The sequence below is a fragment of the Trachemys scripta genome, chromosome 1 (genome assembly GCF_013100865.1).
Source record: "Trachemys scripta elegans isolate TJP31775 chromosome 1, CAS_Tse_1.0, whole genome shotgun sequence".
Classification (NCBI taxonomy): domain Eukaryota; kingdom Metazoa; phylum Chordata; order Testudines; family Emydidae; genus Trachemys; species Trachemys scripta.
The window spans coordinates 343,971,423-343,986,701 of record NC_048298.1 but is presented as its reverse complement, the minus strand read 5'-3'; the positions used below and the strand labels follow the sequence as shown (position 1 = coordinate 343,986,701).

General features: G+C 43.1%; 1 protein-coding gene across 1 annotated transcript; it reads left to right on the top strand.

The window, feature by feature from the left end:
- The first annotated feature begins 9,901 nt into the window (after window positions 1–9,901).
- Window positions 9,902–10,849, top strand: LOC117873186 (olfactory receptor 52E4-like). Its single transcript, XM_034762281.1, has one exon. The coding sequence runs from the start codon at window positions 9,902–9,904 to the stop codon at window positions 10,847–10,849; it is 948 nt and encodes a 315-aa protein (XP_034618172.1).
- The last annotated feature ends 4,430 nt before the right edge of the window (window positions 10,850–15,279 follow it).

The following is a 15,279-nucleotide window of genomic DNA, read 5'->3' as shown; positions in this document are numbered from 1 at the left end:
AAACACTCAGCCTACTACTAATGATAAGACAGGTAATAACTGGAATTGCCCTAATAGGAGTGTGTTTCTATCTGTGTCACCAAAGTAAAAGGGCCAGAGTACAACACTGGACTGGAAAAACATGGTTATGCTTGGATATAAGGTGGTATCATATGTACACATACATACTATACATATACGCCCATACACACTCAAAATATATAAGCCATATCCATATAATTCATATATATGAATTATTTGGGAGTGCCTCTAAGGCTCAATCATAATACTACAGTCCTCAGTCATGGTCCCGGACCTAACATTCCCAGGTCCACCATAAGGGACTAAAAAATAATTGAATAATAAAATCTGTCTGCCAGTCGTATGAGGGAATGTGCAGACTAAACAGACGGATGGGGCATGAGTGTATGGATAGTAAAAGAAGGTAACCGCATAACAGTGTTTAGCCCACTGGGTTATCTTTAGTCCATGCATTATGCTTTTCCGAGATGAGGGGTAAACATCCTCCCCGTAAAAAGACAAAAAGTGGGGGAATGTAGTAAGAGGAGGCTCTGAGATATAAACCTTGGTATCAGAGGCCTGGTATGAGGCCTGAGGCCTGAACTAAAGTAATGGTCCAAACTTTGCTAACATAAAGTAAAGTTAAGCTGTGAGCCAGAGGCAGGCCCTGCTCACAGAAGCTGGCAAGGAAAGGGCTGATGCTGCAAAAAGAAACAGACCTAACAGGTCCTGGACACCAGCTATCAGAACATACACTATACCGGAACATTCCACAGATAACATGGAACAGGCCGACCCATCCCAATGACAGGGACAAAAGGGTAAAATGATGGATAGAGTTGTTTTGATTGAACCAACAGGTACAAGGTGAGAGGCGGCACCTTACTACACAGAGGGATTGTACCTTGCTGCATAGAGGGGTTGCACCTCAATACGTCAGGAGTGATGTGTAACTTGTTTGTACCTGTGTATAAGAATGTATCCCTGGGGTGGTGTCTTTGTCCGGCCACGGGGGCAGTGGAAAGTACCGCCACTGACTGAGTCGGGTCCATTGCAAGAGGCTTCTATTAGTAGTATGCCCAGTAGACTAAGTAATCTACGGGAACTGCAATTGTCTCCGAGGTCACAATAAACCTGGTCGACGTGACTTTGCATCTTACTAGACTCGGTGGTTATTGGGGGTTCTTGTCGGGTTTGCTGTGTCAGCTATCTGCAGAGCTGGGACCGCACACAGAGGTAACACACACACGCAGCCGAGTGATATCAACATAGGAGAAAGCAGAGCACCACACCGGTAGCATCTGACAAAAATAGGCATGACAGAAACCTTGTGGACTGAGGACAATCAATGGGACACAATCATTCTGGGATACAAAATATATCAGAAGCACAGAACAGGTCGTGCCAGGGAGGGGGGAGTGGCACTATATGGAAAAGAAAATGTAGAATCAAATGAAGCAAAAATCTTAAGTGAATCCACATGTTCCATAGAATCTCTATGGATAGTAATTTCATGCTCTAATAAGAATATAACATTAGGGATCTATTATCGACCACCTGATCAGGACACTGATAGTGATGATGAAATGCTAAGGGAAATTAGAGAGGCTACCAAAATTAAGAACTCAATAATAGTGGGGGATTTCAATTATTCCCATATTGACTAGGGACATTTCACTTCAGGATGAAATGCAGAGATAAAATTTCTCAGTACCTTAAATGACTGCTTCTTGGAGCAGCTGGTACGGGAACCCACAAGGGGAGAGGCAACTCTAGATTTAGTCCTGAGTGGAGCGCAGGAGCTGGTCCAAGAGGTAACTGAAACAGGACCTCTTGGAAATAGTGACCATAATATAATAACGTGTAACATCTCTGTGGTGGGAAGAACATTTCAACAGCCCAACACTGTGGCATTTAATTTCAAAAGGAAGACCTGTTCAAAAATGAGGAGGTTAGTTAAGCAGAAATTAAAAGGTACAGTGACTAGAGTGAAATCCCTGCAAGCTGCATGGACACTTTTCAAAGACACCATAATAGAGGCCCAACTTCAATGTATACCCCAAAGTAAGAAACACAATAAATGAACTAAAAAAGAGCCACCGTGACTTAACAACCATGTAAAAGAAGCAGTAAGAGGAGTTTGAAGAATGGCTAGCCAAAAACTCCAAAGGTAATAACAAAATGTCTTTTAAGTACATCAGAAGTAGGAATCCTGCTAAACAACCAGTGTGGCCCCTTGATGATCGAGATACAAAAGGAGCGCTTAAAGACGATAAAGTCAATGTGGAGAAATTAAATGGAATCTTTGCTAAACTCTTCACGGCTGAGGATGTTAGGGAGATTCCCAAACCTGAGCCGGCTTTTGTAGGTGACAAATCTGAGGAACTGTCATGGATTGAGGTGTCACGAGAGGAGGTTTTGGAATTAATTGATATACTTAACATTAACAAGTCACTGGGACCAGATGGCAGTCACCCAAGAGTTCTGAAAGAACTCAAATGTGAAGTTGCGGAAATATTAACTAGGGTTTGTAACTTGTCCTTTAAATTGGCTTCTGAACCCAATGACTGGAAGATAGCTAATGTAATGATAATATTTAAAAAGGGATCTAGAGGTGATCCCAGTAATTACAGACTGATAAGTCTAACGTCCGTACCGGGCAAATTAGTTGAAACAATAGTAAAGAATAAAATTGTCAGACACATAAAAGAACATATATTGTCGGGCAAAAGTCAACATGGTTTCTGTAAAGGGAAATCATGGCTTACTAATCTATTAGAAGCAGCATCCAAAGAAGTGGGTATTCACCCACGAAAGCTCACGTCTGTTAGTCTATAAGATGGCACAGGACTCTTTGCTGCTTTTACACATCCAGACTAACACAGCTACCCCTTTAATCTATTAGAGTACTTTGAAGGGGTCAACAAGCATGTGGACAAGAGGAATCCAGTGGACATAGTGTAGTTAGATTTCCAGAATGCCTTTGACAAGGACCCCCACCAAAGGCTCTTACGTAAATTAAGTTGTCATGGGATAAAAGGGAAGGTCCTTTCATGGATTGAGAACTGGTTAAAAGACACAGAACAAAGGGTAGGAATAAATGGTAAATTCTCAGAATGGAGAGGGGTAACTAGTGGTGTTCCCCAAGAGTCTGTCTAGGACCAATCCCATTCAACTTATTCATAAACCATCTGGAGAAAGGGGTAAAAAGTGAGGTGGCAAAATTTGTAGATGATCCTAAACTGCTCAAGATACTTAAGACTGAAGCAGACTGTGAAGAATTTCAAAAAGATCTCATGAAACTAAATGATAGGCAACAAAGTGGCAAATGAAATTTAATGTGGATAAATGTAAAGTAATGCACTTTGGGAAAAATCACCCCAAGTATACATACAATATGATGGGGACTAACTTAGCTACAACAAATCAGGAAAAAGATCTTGGAGTCATCGTGGATAGTTCTCTGAAGACTTCCACGCAGTGTGCAGAGTCAGTCAAAAAAGCAAACAGAATGTTAGGGATTATTAAAAGGGGGTCCCATATGAGGAGAGATTAAAGAGGCTAGGAATTTTCAGCTTGGAAAAGAGGAGACTATGGGGGGATATGATAGAGGTATATAAAATCATGAGTGATGTGGAGAACGTAGATAAGGAAAAGTTATTTACTTATTCCCATAATACAAGAACCTGGAGCCACCAAATGAAATTAATGGGCAGCAGGTTTAAAACAAATAAAAGGAAGTTCTTCTTCACACACTGCACAATCAACTTGTGGAGCTCCTTGCCTGAGGAGGTTGTGAAGGCTAGGACTATAACAGGGTTTTAAAAGAGAACTGGATAAATTCATGGTGGTTAAGTCCATTAATGACTATTAGCCAGGATAGGTAAGGAATGGTGTCCCTAGACTCTGTTTGTCAGAGGGTGGAGATGCATGGCAGGAGAGAGATCACTTGATCATTACCTGTTAGGTTCACTCCCTCTGGGGCAGCTGGCATCAGCCACTGTCGGTAGACAGGATACTGGGCTAGATGGACCTTTGGTCTGACCCAGTAAGGCCGTTCTTATGTTCTTGTGTTCTTACATGTTCCCTCCCTCCAGTGAACAGGCCCTGAAAGACTGTGAGTCCATTTCCCCATTTTCATGTGGTCACTGACTGACAGAGACTGTGGTTATGGAAGGGAAGTCAGGAAATTTGGTTTCTGTCTGTCCATCTCTATGTGACCTTGGACAAGTCATGTCTCGCCATGCATGAGTTTACCGATCATTGAAGTGGAGATGTTTCATAATGACTTTCCTTTGCTAGATGTTTTGAAGATCCTTGAATGAAAGGTGTTACCCAGTATAATGATAGTTACTGATGAGAAGTACTGATCTCTGATCCCTTAGCGACAGCCCTATGTGTTTGCTCTAACTGCTTGTGTCTCCTTTTAGTCAATTTTCTGCAGAACTCTCTGTCTACTATCTACCCATCTATCCTGAGAATTTACAGGATATTGGATCCTCTGGAAAGTTAGGCATTATCCCTAGTTTTCTTACTCATCAACTATAATTTTTAAATATATGCACACAAACGTACAAAGCAGCCAATTCCTCTCTGACTCAGCACAGAGCCCCAGAGATCTCATCTCCCTTTGGGAAGGTCCCTTAATCACTGTTTACTTCTAAAGCTGGATAATTAGCACAGAAGCAAAGACATGCTTGTCTACAGCCTATTTTACATTCAGAGTCTCCCTTCTCCTCTAGAGGCTGAGCGAACCCCACTGTGATTACACAGAGCTATATATTATTATAAATGTTGCACATCCCCATGTAATCTCTCAGGGTGGGATGCTGCTGCAGGTTCCCAGGGAAGACAGTCGTGTCTCAGAATTCAAAGGTACCCATCTCTTGCTGAGGAGTTCACCTGATCGACAAACCCTGTGCAATGTTGCTGTGGTGGGATACAGAGTAAGTCTGTGGTCCTTTCCGCTCTGCACAATCAGGAATAATCCCAGGGCTCTTGCAATAAGTGATGAGTTTGCTAAAGAATCACTGGCCAAAATGTCACTCTTTTCTGTGCACCCCTGCTCATACCACCTGATGGACTCCAGCCTCAAGGTGGTGCATTTCAGTGGCACAGTGAATCCTTCAGGATGAAAGGTGTTAGTAGATGTGCAATACAAGACCAAATTCTGATACCACCGCCTGTACTTTGCTTAGGTCCCAGTGAGGCAAAACTCCCGTGGAGGAAGAACTGAGTACAGATGTCAGGAGCCAACTGTGTGTTAATGCACAGACACCGTCACCCCCTCCTCTTGCATTTCAGGGCAGAGGGACAGGGTCTGTTATCTGACTTTTATCTGCTGGAAAGCTTGGAGGTGTTAGGGCTCCTCGCTAGAACAATAATGAGAATTTTTCAACATGGGTAACACATATTTTCTCCTAGCAGCAAGGAGATCTACAGGCCAATAGGAGTTCTGTTAGCAATTACCTTTTCTTAATCTTATATGTTCAGACTTTAAATTTGATCATCCAGTCTGACCTCCTGTAAAAAACAGGCCCATTAAATTTTACTCTGTTACCTCTGGATTGAACCGAAAAACTTGTGTATGACTAAGACCTGGTCTACACTAGGATTTTACATCATAGAATGATAGAGCCATAGAGTTATAAGAGAACGCAAAGGACAGCTTGTCTGTGCCCCATAAAAGATGCAGGATTTGTTTTGTTTTAGTCTCCAGTTGAGACCTAGTTCACAAGGATGTTGAGGAATGCTATCACGTACCGTTACTTGCATGTTATACTTCAGATAATATAACCTAACATTGCATTTGCATTTTTTGAAACATTTTTCCTAATGTCCAACCTAAACTGCCCTTACTGCAATTTAAGTCCATTGCCTCTTCTCTTTTCTTCAAAGGTTAAAGAGAACACTTTTTCTGCCTCCTTGTAACAAGCTTCTAGGTATTTGCAAACTTTTATCATGTCCCCCCTCAGTCTTCTCTTATTCAGACTGAACAAACCAGGCTCTTTCAGTCTTTCCTCATAGGTCATGTTTTCAAGACCCCAATCATCCTTTTCTCCAGTTTTTCCAGATCATTTTGCATGTTTATCCGATTCTTCAAAGACTTGGACCCACTCCCAGCTTGATTCATCTGCAAACTTAATAAGTGTACTCTCTGTGCCATGATCTAAATTGTTGATGAAGACATTGAAAAGAACCGGACCCAGACTGATCCCTGCAGAATCCCAATTGTTATGCCCTTACAGCATCACTGTAAACCATTCATTACTACTCTCTGGGATTGTTTTTCAACCAGTTATGCATCCATCTTACAGTACCTCCATCTAGGTTGTTTTCCCCTAGTTTCTTAATGAGAAGGTCATGCGAGATTGTATCGAAAGCTGTACTAATGTCTAGATATACCACATCTACTTCTTCCCCCCAACCACAGGGCTTGTTACCTTGTCAAAGAAAGCTATCAGGTTGGTTTGACGTGTTTTATTTTTGACAAATCCATGCTGACTGTCACTTATCACCTTATTATCTTGCAAATTGATTCTTTAATTATATGATCCATTATCTTACCTACTACAGAAGTTAAGCTGACTGGTCTGTAATTGACTGGGTTTCCCTTATCTCCCTTTTTATAGATAGGCACTATATGTGCTCTTTCCAGTTTTCCAGAATCTTCCCTGACTCCCATCACTTTTCAAAGATAATAGCTAATGGCTCAGATATCTCCTCAGTCAGTTCCTTCAGAGTATTGTAGGATGCCTTTTGTCAGGCCCTGGTGACTTGAAGACAACTAACTTGTCAAAGTAACTTTTAGCTTGTTCTTTCCCTATTTTAGCATCTGAACCTATCCTGCTTTCACCTTCATTCTCTATGCTAGAAGTCTAAGCATCAACAACTTTCTTGGTGAAAACTGAAACAAAAAAGTCATTAAGCACCTCTGCCATTTCCACATTTACTGTTCTTGTTCTCCTCCCTTCATTTAGTAACAGACCTACCAGGTCCATGGTCTTTTGCTTGCTTCTAATGTATTTGTAGAATATTTTCTTGCTACCCTTTATGTCTCTAGCTATTTTGATCTCATTTTGTTCCTTGGTCTTTTTAATTTTGCCCCTATACATATGTATTACACTCTACCCTGATATAACGCTCTCCTTGGAAGCCAAAAAATCTTACCGCGTTATAGGTGAAACTGTGTTATATCGAATTTGCTTTGATCCACCAGAGTGTGCAGCCTTCCCCCCGGAGCACTGCTTTACCACATTATAACCGAATTCGTGTTATATAGGGTTGAGTTATATAGGGGTACAGGTGTATTTGTTTATATCCCTCCTTAGTAATTTGACCTTTTTTCCACTTTTTGTAGGATCCTTTTTTGTTTTTTAGATCATTCAAGATCTCCTGGTTAAACCATTGTGGTCTCTTGCCATACAGCCTATCTTTTCTGAAGTGGGATAGTTTGCTTTTGTCCCCTTAATTATGTCTCTCTAAAAAACTACCAGCTGTCTTCTATTGTTTTTCCTCTTAGACTTGCTTCCCATGAGATCTTACCTACCGACTCTCTGAGTTTGCCCAAGTCTGCCTTCTTGAAATCCATTGTCTTTATTTTGCTGTTCTCCCTCCTACCATTCCTTAAAATCATGAACTCTATCATTTCATGATCACTTTCCCCCAAGCTGCCTTCCAGTTTCAAATTCTCAATTAGTTCCTCCTTATATGTCAAAATAAAATCTAGAACATCCTCTCTCCTAGTACCTTTCCCCAGCTCCTGGACCAAAAAATTGTCTCCAAGACATTCCAAGAACTTGTTGGATAATCTGTGCCCTGGTGTAGACAGTATGAGATGAATTCTTCCATTGAACTAGCTACCACTTCTCGGGCATTACCTGTGCTGAGGGGAGAACCCTTCCATCTGTGTAAGTAGTGTCTATAGTGAAGTGCTACGGCAGCACCGCTGTAGCATTTTAAGTGTAAATAACCCTTCAAGCAGATCTTCCAGAAAAACATCCAGTCTGGATCTGCCAACATGGGGAATTGGAGAATCCAACACTTCCCTTTTCAGTGTGTCCCAAAGGTTAATCACCATCAGTGCTAAATATTTGGCCCTAATATCAAGCTGGAATTTGCCTGGCTTCGTCTTCAAGCCCTTCGGTCTTGCTCAGCCTTTGTCTTGTGAATTACAGATCCCATTAGTATCGGTGATTTTCTCCCCATGAAAGTCTCCACTTGATCATTTTTTTGATAAGTTAAACAGATATAAACGTTCAAATCTAACGATCCAGCCTTTTCTCTATCCTCCACTCATTTTTGTTGCTCCTTTCTGCCCTCTCTCCAAGTTTTTTACATCCTTTTTCCAATGTGGACCCCAGAATTGGATGCAGTTTATTTCACCAATCCCATGTGAAGAGGTCAAATCCTTTCCCTGCTCCAACTCACCAACTCAATATTTACCCCTACTAAATCAAATGGCTCTTAGAAATCAAGGTTCATTACATCAGCATGTTTCCCTTGATCCACCAAATGTGAACCCGTGATCAACCAATGTGTACACTCAAAAAAGGATGAAATCAGGTTTATTTGACAAGATCTGTTTTGCATAAACCATGTTGGTGACTGGCATTATTTACATTTCTAGACTTTTTTTTAACTAATCCAATACCAGCTTTTCCATTGTTTCTTAACCTAGTCAATTCTATTATAAAAACAAAAACAAACAAACAAACAAAAACTTTCACTTTATTTTTTAATACTTTACATTTCACACAGGAATTGGCATAAAACTTTTCCAGGATTTCTCTTGATGTTAATATACATAATATACTCCTTTTTGTGAGTTTTCCCTGATATCTTAACGTCCCTTATGAATTTTCTTAATTTCCAATTTCTGTTCTTGCCTATCTATTTTCCCTTTTTCCTCTTTGTTACATATTGCTTCTCTCCTCCCCCCCCCGACATTTGCTGCCTTCACTTTGCCACTGATCTGGGTTTTTACCCAAAGTTGTTCACTTTGTTGACTGTGGAATCATCAGTTTTCTGCTATCTAATAAACTGTTATCAAAGAATTACCAATATGCATTCATATTTTTCTGTCTACATTTTTCCTCCCAATCAGTTCTGCTGATAATTTTCTTCAGCTTTAGGGAATTAGTCCTCTTGGACCACTAAGTGTGTATAGATAGTATTGGTTGGGAACTGTCCATTTGAATGTAAATCAGTTTCCTTTTTTATTTTCTCTCCTATATCATATGCTCTCATCTTTGTCACTTGTGCTCCCCCATTCTCAAAGCCTGCCTTGGAAATTCCTTTTACACATACTATACCCTTAATAGAGATTGGTTGACCAAAACTGAACACGTAACATGAACCTGTTATTCTCCATCCCATATCTTAGTGATCTGAACATTGTTTTGTTTTAAAGACTAACAGATTTATTTGGGCATAAGCTTTCGTGGGTAAAAACCTCACTTCTTCGGATGCATAGGAAGAAGTGAGGTTTTTACTCACGAAAGCTTATGCCCAAATAAATCTGTTAGTCTTTAAGGTGCCACCAGACTCCTTGTTGTTTTTGTAGATATAGACTAACACGGCTACCCCCTGATAATTGTTTTGTTTTGTCCACTGCTGCGAATGAGCAAGTGTTTATCATGAGCTGCTATCAATGGCACCCAGGTCTTTTCCCTGAGTTATGTTCTAGTTGGAATGTTTCTCTCAGCACAATCTGCTTCTCCTATAAGAACAGCCTCCACTACTGAATGCAGTGTCTCATATTAACGTTGTCTCTCCATTCAGGCATTTCTACTGCGACCATCACCCGAGATTCTGGGAAAACACAGAAAGTCAGGGGAGCATATACTAAATGCAGGAGACACCCTTATGAGTCAGAGTTGGACTCTTTCTCCCCTACTCCATGTCAGATTTGAACACAACCGACTTCACCAACCCCTCCACCTTCATCCTACTTGGCATTTCTGGCCTGGAGGCAGCCCATATCTGGATCTCCATTCCCTTCTGTGCTATGTACACCATAGCCTTGTTGGGGAACTTCACCATCCTGTTCATCGTGAAGAGGGAGCCGAGCCTCCACGAGCCCATGTTCTATTTCCTCTGCATGCTGGCCGTCACCGACCTGGTCATGTCCACATCCACCCTACCCAAAATGCTGAGCATCTTCTGGTTCAATTCCAGGGAGATCAGTTTCAGTGCCTGCCTCACCCAGATGTACTTCATTCACTGCTTCTCAGAGATGGAGTCTGGAATCCTCGTGGCCATGGCTTTTGATCGCTACGTGGCCATCTGTCATCCCCTGAGACATTCCACCATCCTGACAAACTCCGTTGTGGCCAAGATAGGCCTGGCCGTGGTGCTGCGTAGTGTCATAGTCACATTACCCTATCCCTTCCTGGCGAGGCGGTGGCCATATTGCAGAACCAACATTATCCCCCACTTCTATTGTGGGCATATGGCTGTGGTGAAGCTGGCCTGCGCTGACATCCGCATCAGTAGTTACTATGGCCTGTTTGATCTTCTCTCTGTGATCGGAATGGATGTGTTTTTTATCGCCGTGTCCTATACTCTGATCCTCCAGGCCATCTTCCGCCTCCCCACAAAGGATGCCCGGCTCAAAACTTTTGGGACCTGCATCTCTCATGTTTGTGCCATCTTAGCTTTGTACGTTCCAGATTTCTTCTCCTCTCTCATGTACCGGTTTGGCCAAAATGTACCACTGCACTTCTTCGTTCTCATTGCCAGTGTGTACTCGCTGGTGCCCCCTGTGCTACACCCCATCATTTACGGGGTGAGGACCAGACAGATCCGGGGCAGGCTGCTCCAGCTCCTTACTCATAGAGAGACCTAAATGTTTCCTCCTTGTGCTCTGGCTCTCAGATTGAGCTCTGTGCAGAGCTGGCTGGTGCATGGTGCTGGGGCCTCTTCCCTGAATCACTTCCTGGACAGGCACGGTGAGATTAATCGCTTTCCTGTCCTTAATGTGCTGTGTCAATGTGTTGAACTGGGGATTTAGTGTATGTACACTACACTGGGTTGTGACCTTTCTAATTGCTGATAGCTGGATCCCTAAAATTGCAATCTTGCCTCACCTCTTCTGTCAAACCTCAACCCTGCTGTGTGTCTTCTCCCCAAGGTGCTGCCCCTCTCACTTGCTCCTGTCTTCCCCTCCCATTGTCATCTGCGACCCAGTCATCTCTAAAACCAGTATGTTCTCACATCTTATGGCAAGTCACTTAAGGGACATTGGTTAATGTTAAAATTGTAATGTTTATTCTTACATTGTTACTAACTCTGTGGAGAGAGAGACCCCATCAGGACTCCTGGGATCTATCTCGGCTCTGGGAGGAGAGTGGGGTATAGTGTGTTACAGAAGGAAGCAGGAAGCAGAAACATCTGGGGTCTAGCTAAGAAGATCAGAGTGGCAAAACTGGGTAAACCAATGGTCAATGTAGCCCCGTAGCCTGTCTTCTGAGAATGCCCAGTGTCAGGTGCTTCAGAGGGAATGGACAGAACATGGGAATCATCATGTGATTCGTGTAGAGCAGCTCAGGAGAAAGGGCCAGAAGCCCCGAGCCCAGGCTGCCTCAGCTACAGCTGGCAGGAGTTCAAGCCTCCAGCCCCAGTAGGAGCCACTGGGGAAGATCAAGCTGCCCTGGCAACAGTGGCAGAAGAAGCCCTCAGTTCAGGCTGCCCCAAGCCCTAGCCGCAGCTACAGAGCAGAGACAGGAACTGTGCGGGGAGAGGGGCAGAGAAGTCCTACTCACTTGTGTCCCCTCCACCTTCCATACTGCTGCCAACCAGGGGCTGTCTATTTCCCCATGTTCTTATATGAACCTCATGGGGTGGTTTTTTTGCCTCCCCTCCCTCACCATTTAGGGGCTGATCTCTTCCTTCCATCTCCCTTTCCCTTTCTTGAGATAGAGACATGTTAATTAATTTCATTGGATGACCCCTGGTTTTTGTGTTATGACAAAGAGTAAATAACATTTCCTTATTTATGTTCTCCACACCATTCATGATTTTATAGACCTCTCTCATATCCCCCCTTAGTCGTCTCTTTCCCAAGTTGAAAAGACCCATTCTTATTAATCTCTCCTCATATGGTAATTGTTCCATACCCCTAACCATTCCTGTTCCCTGTTTCCATAACTTTTTCAATTCTAATATATCTTTTTGAGATGGGAAGACCAGATCTGTAGGCAGTATTTTAGGTGTGGTCTTAGCATGCATTTATGAAGAGGTAATATGATATTTTCAGTCTTATTATCTTTCAGTTTCTAACTGATTCTGTGATGCACAAGGGGTGGATGTTTTCAGAGAACTATGCACAATGAAGTCAAGCTCTCTTTCTTGAGTGGAACAGATAGCTTAGACCCCCTCATTTTATATGTATAGTTGGGATTATGTTTTCCATTTCATTGTCCACAAGTCCCTGGAGCATACTTTGTCCCTCCTGCAACTCATGGCTTCTTCTTTAACTGGAGTCTGTCTGTCTGCTACAGCCATAGTCCTGCCCGTGAAGAGTCCCCTCTGCCACCCTTTTGCCTCTCTTCTGCCCCAGCTTCTCCTGACTCATCCAGTCTCTTTGGTTTTGAAGGGCTGAACAACACTTCCTCTCTCTCATCGCTCTTTTGGGGCATTGTAAAAGGCAGAGCTAAAGGCAACACAAATGATAAGGGGTATGGAACATTTTCCATATGAGGAGACATTAAAAAGTCTGGAATGTTTCATCTTGAAAGAGAGATGATGAAGGTGGGATATGAGGTCTGTAAATCATGCATGATTTGGGGGGGGAAATGAATAAGGAAATGTTGTTTACTCCTTCACGTAACAGAAGAACTGGGGGTCACGCAATGAAATTAATAGGCAGCAGCTTTGAAACAAAAAAAATAAAGTATTTATTCACAGTCAAATTGAGCAACTCTGGTCCAGAGGGTGTTGTGAAGGCCAAGACTGTAACAGGGTTCTAATAAGAGCCAAATAAGGTCAATCAATGGCTATTCGCCAGGATGAGCAGAGATGATGTCTCTAGCCTTTGTTTGCCAGAATCTGGGTGTGGGCGACATGAACCACTTGATGATTTCCATTTTCTGTTCATTCCTTCTGAGGCACATGGCATTGGCCACTCTCGGCAAAGAGGATACTGGGCTAGATGGAGCATTGGTCTTACCCAATATGGGCATGCCAATGTTCTTATGTAGTCCCAAGATTTATCTCCCCCCCACACTGGAACCCACTCCCCTTCCAGAGCTGTGGCACGGTGTCACGTGGAAACCACAGGTAGGTGCTTTACAGACTATTGCTCACTACTTCCAGGAGGTATCCCCCTTTTACAGATGGGAAAACTGAGGCAGCAGAAGAGGAAGTGTCTTGAGCCAGGAAAATCAGCCACGAGTCCCTAGATGCCAATCCATTGCTTAGTGTCTCTCAGACCTGGCTCTTATGGTCCATGCAGCAGCACAGAGGTGTGATGTTCTCTCTCCCTTTATTTCTCTAGTGAGGGAATTTCCCCTGATTTCCATGGGGCTGCACCCACTTACAGCAGCTGAGGATTTGGCCCACGTGAATGAGTTATAGATAAAGCATCAACAGTGAGCTCAGAGCAAAGAGTCCAAGATCCACCATGGATTCGCTGGGTGACCTTGTCACTGGGTGACCAGAGTAACTTCCTCACTCTGAACCACAACCTCTACATGCATTACATGAAAATTATTATTTATTATCCCCAGTGTAGTTCTACCAAAAGGCAATAATCAGGGCTGTAGAATCACACACTGCATTGATTTGATACCTTGCAGCACATCATTTCCTACTTCTCCACGTGGGCACCAATAGTACTGCCAAGAATTACCTTGAGCAGATCACTGCAGACTACGTGGCTCTGGGAAGAAGGATAAAAAACTTTGACTCACAAGTCGTGTTCTCATCCAAACTCCCTGTTGAAGGAAAAGGCCCAGGTAGAAACCATTGAATTGTGGAGGTGAATGCGTGTTTATGCAGATGGTGTCAGAGAGAAGGCTTTGGATTCTTCCACATGGGATGTTGTTCTGGGAAGAAGGATTGCTAGGAAGAGATGGGCTCCAACTAACGAAGAGAGGAAGGAGCATCTTTGCAGACACCCTTGCTAACCTAGTGAGGAGGGCTTTAAACTAGGTACCCCGAGGGATGGGGACCTAAGCCCAGAGGTAAGTGGGGAAGTAGAATACCAGGAGGAAACACAAGGAGGATGTTATGAGTTGGGAACCCTCCTGATTCATACTGAGAAAGCAGGGCAATCAGCTTGTTATCTTAGGTTCATGTACAAGAACGCAAGAAGCTTGGGAAACAAGCAGGAAGAATTGGAAGTCCTGGCACAATCAAGGAACTATGATGTGATTGGAACAGCAGTGACCATGAGATGGTTGAGTTCCAGAGACCCAGGGCCTGGTCTTGCTGAATATAAATGTTTCCTCAGCTCCTGCCCGAGGGCCGGAGGGACTGAATCTTTGTTACTCTGCCCCGACCCAGGGCCGGTGCCTGCTCGTTCTATAGAAGTTGCTCAGCTCCTGTCTGAAGACCGGAGCCCGAGACTCGCTACTGCTCACCAACCAGGTGTGAGAAACTGTTATGTTTTGCCTCTACAACTGCCGCAGTGCAAATCCCCCACGGCCAGGCTAGTTCTCTGACACAACTGAAAGGAAGTAGCGAGACCCTCTTAAGCACATTCCCAGAGATCGATCAGGGCAGCATTCGGTTTCTAAGGAGGCTAAATTCCTTTGGGATTTGCCATGAAGATAAGAACATAAGAATGGACATACTGTGTCAGACCATCAAGCCCAGTATCCTGTCCTCTGACAGTGGCCAATGGCAGGTGCCAAAAAGGGAATGAACAGACAGGTTACACTGGTCTACAATTTTTGAGAAGTCGTCTGCTTCAGAGATAAAATGTGCTATTTATTATGTATTTTGATGTGCTGAATTCAAATATGACAATTAAAACAACTGATTGGCTACTGTTTCTAAGATATTTAAGTGTTTACATTTTATGTCTATGTATATTGTTGTCGGGGACTTTTTAACCCAGACGGCAAGGTTCGTTGTCTGACCGCAGAGTGAGAGACAGGCAACACCAGCAAGGTCCAATACAAGCTCTTTATTGAAGAGTGCACACAACAATAGAGAGCGGCCCGTCTCCAGAGAGAACCAGCCACGATTACAATAACTAGTAAGATTATATAGACAGTTCCATCGTGTCATAGTTAAAGCAACCCAATCCCCTCCTTTACTAGTTAAAAGCTT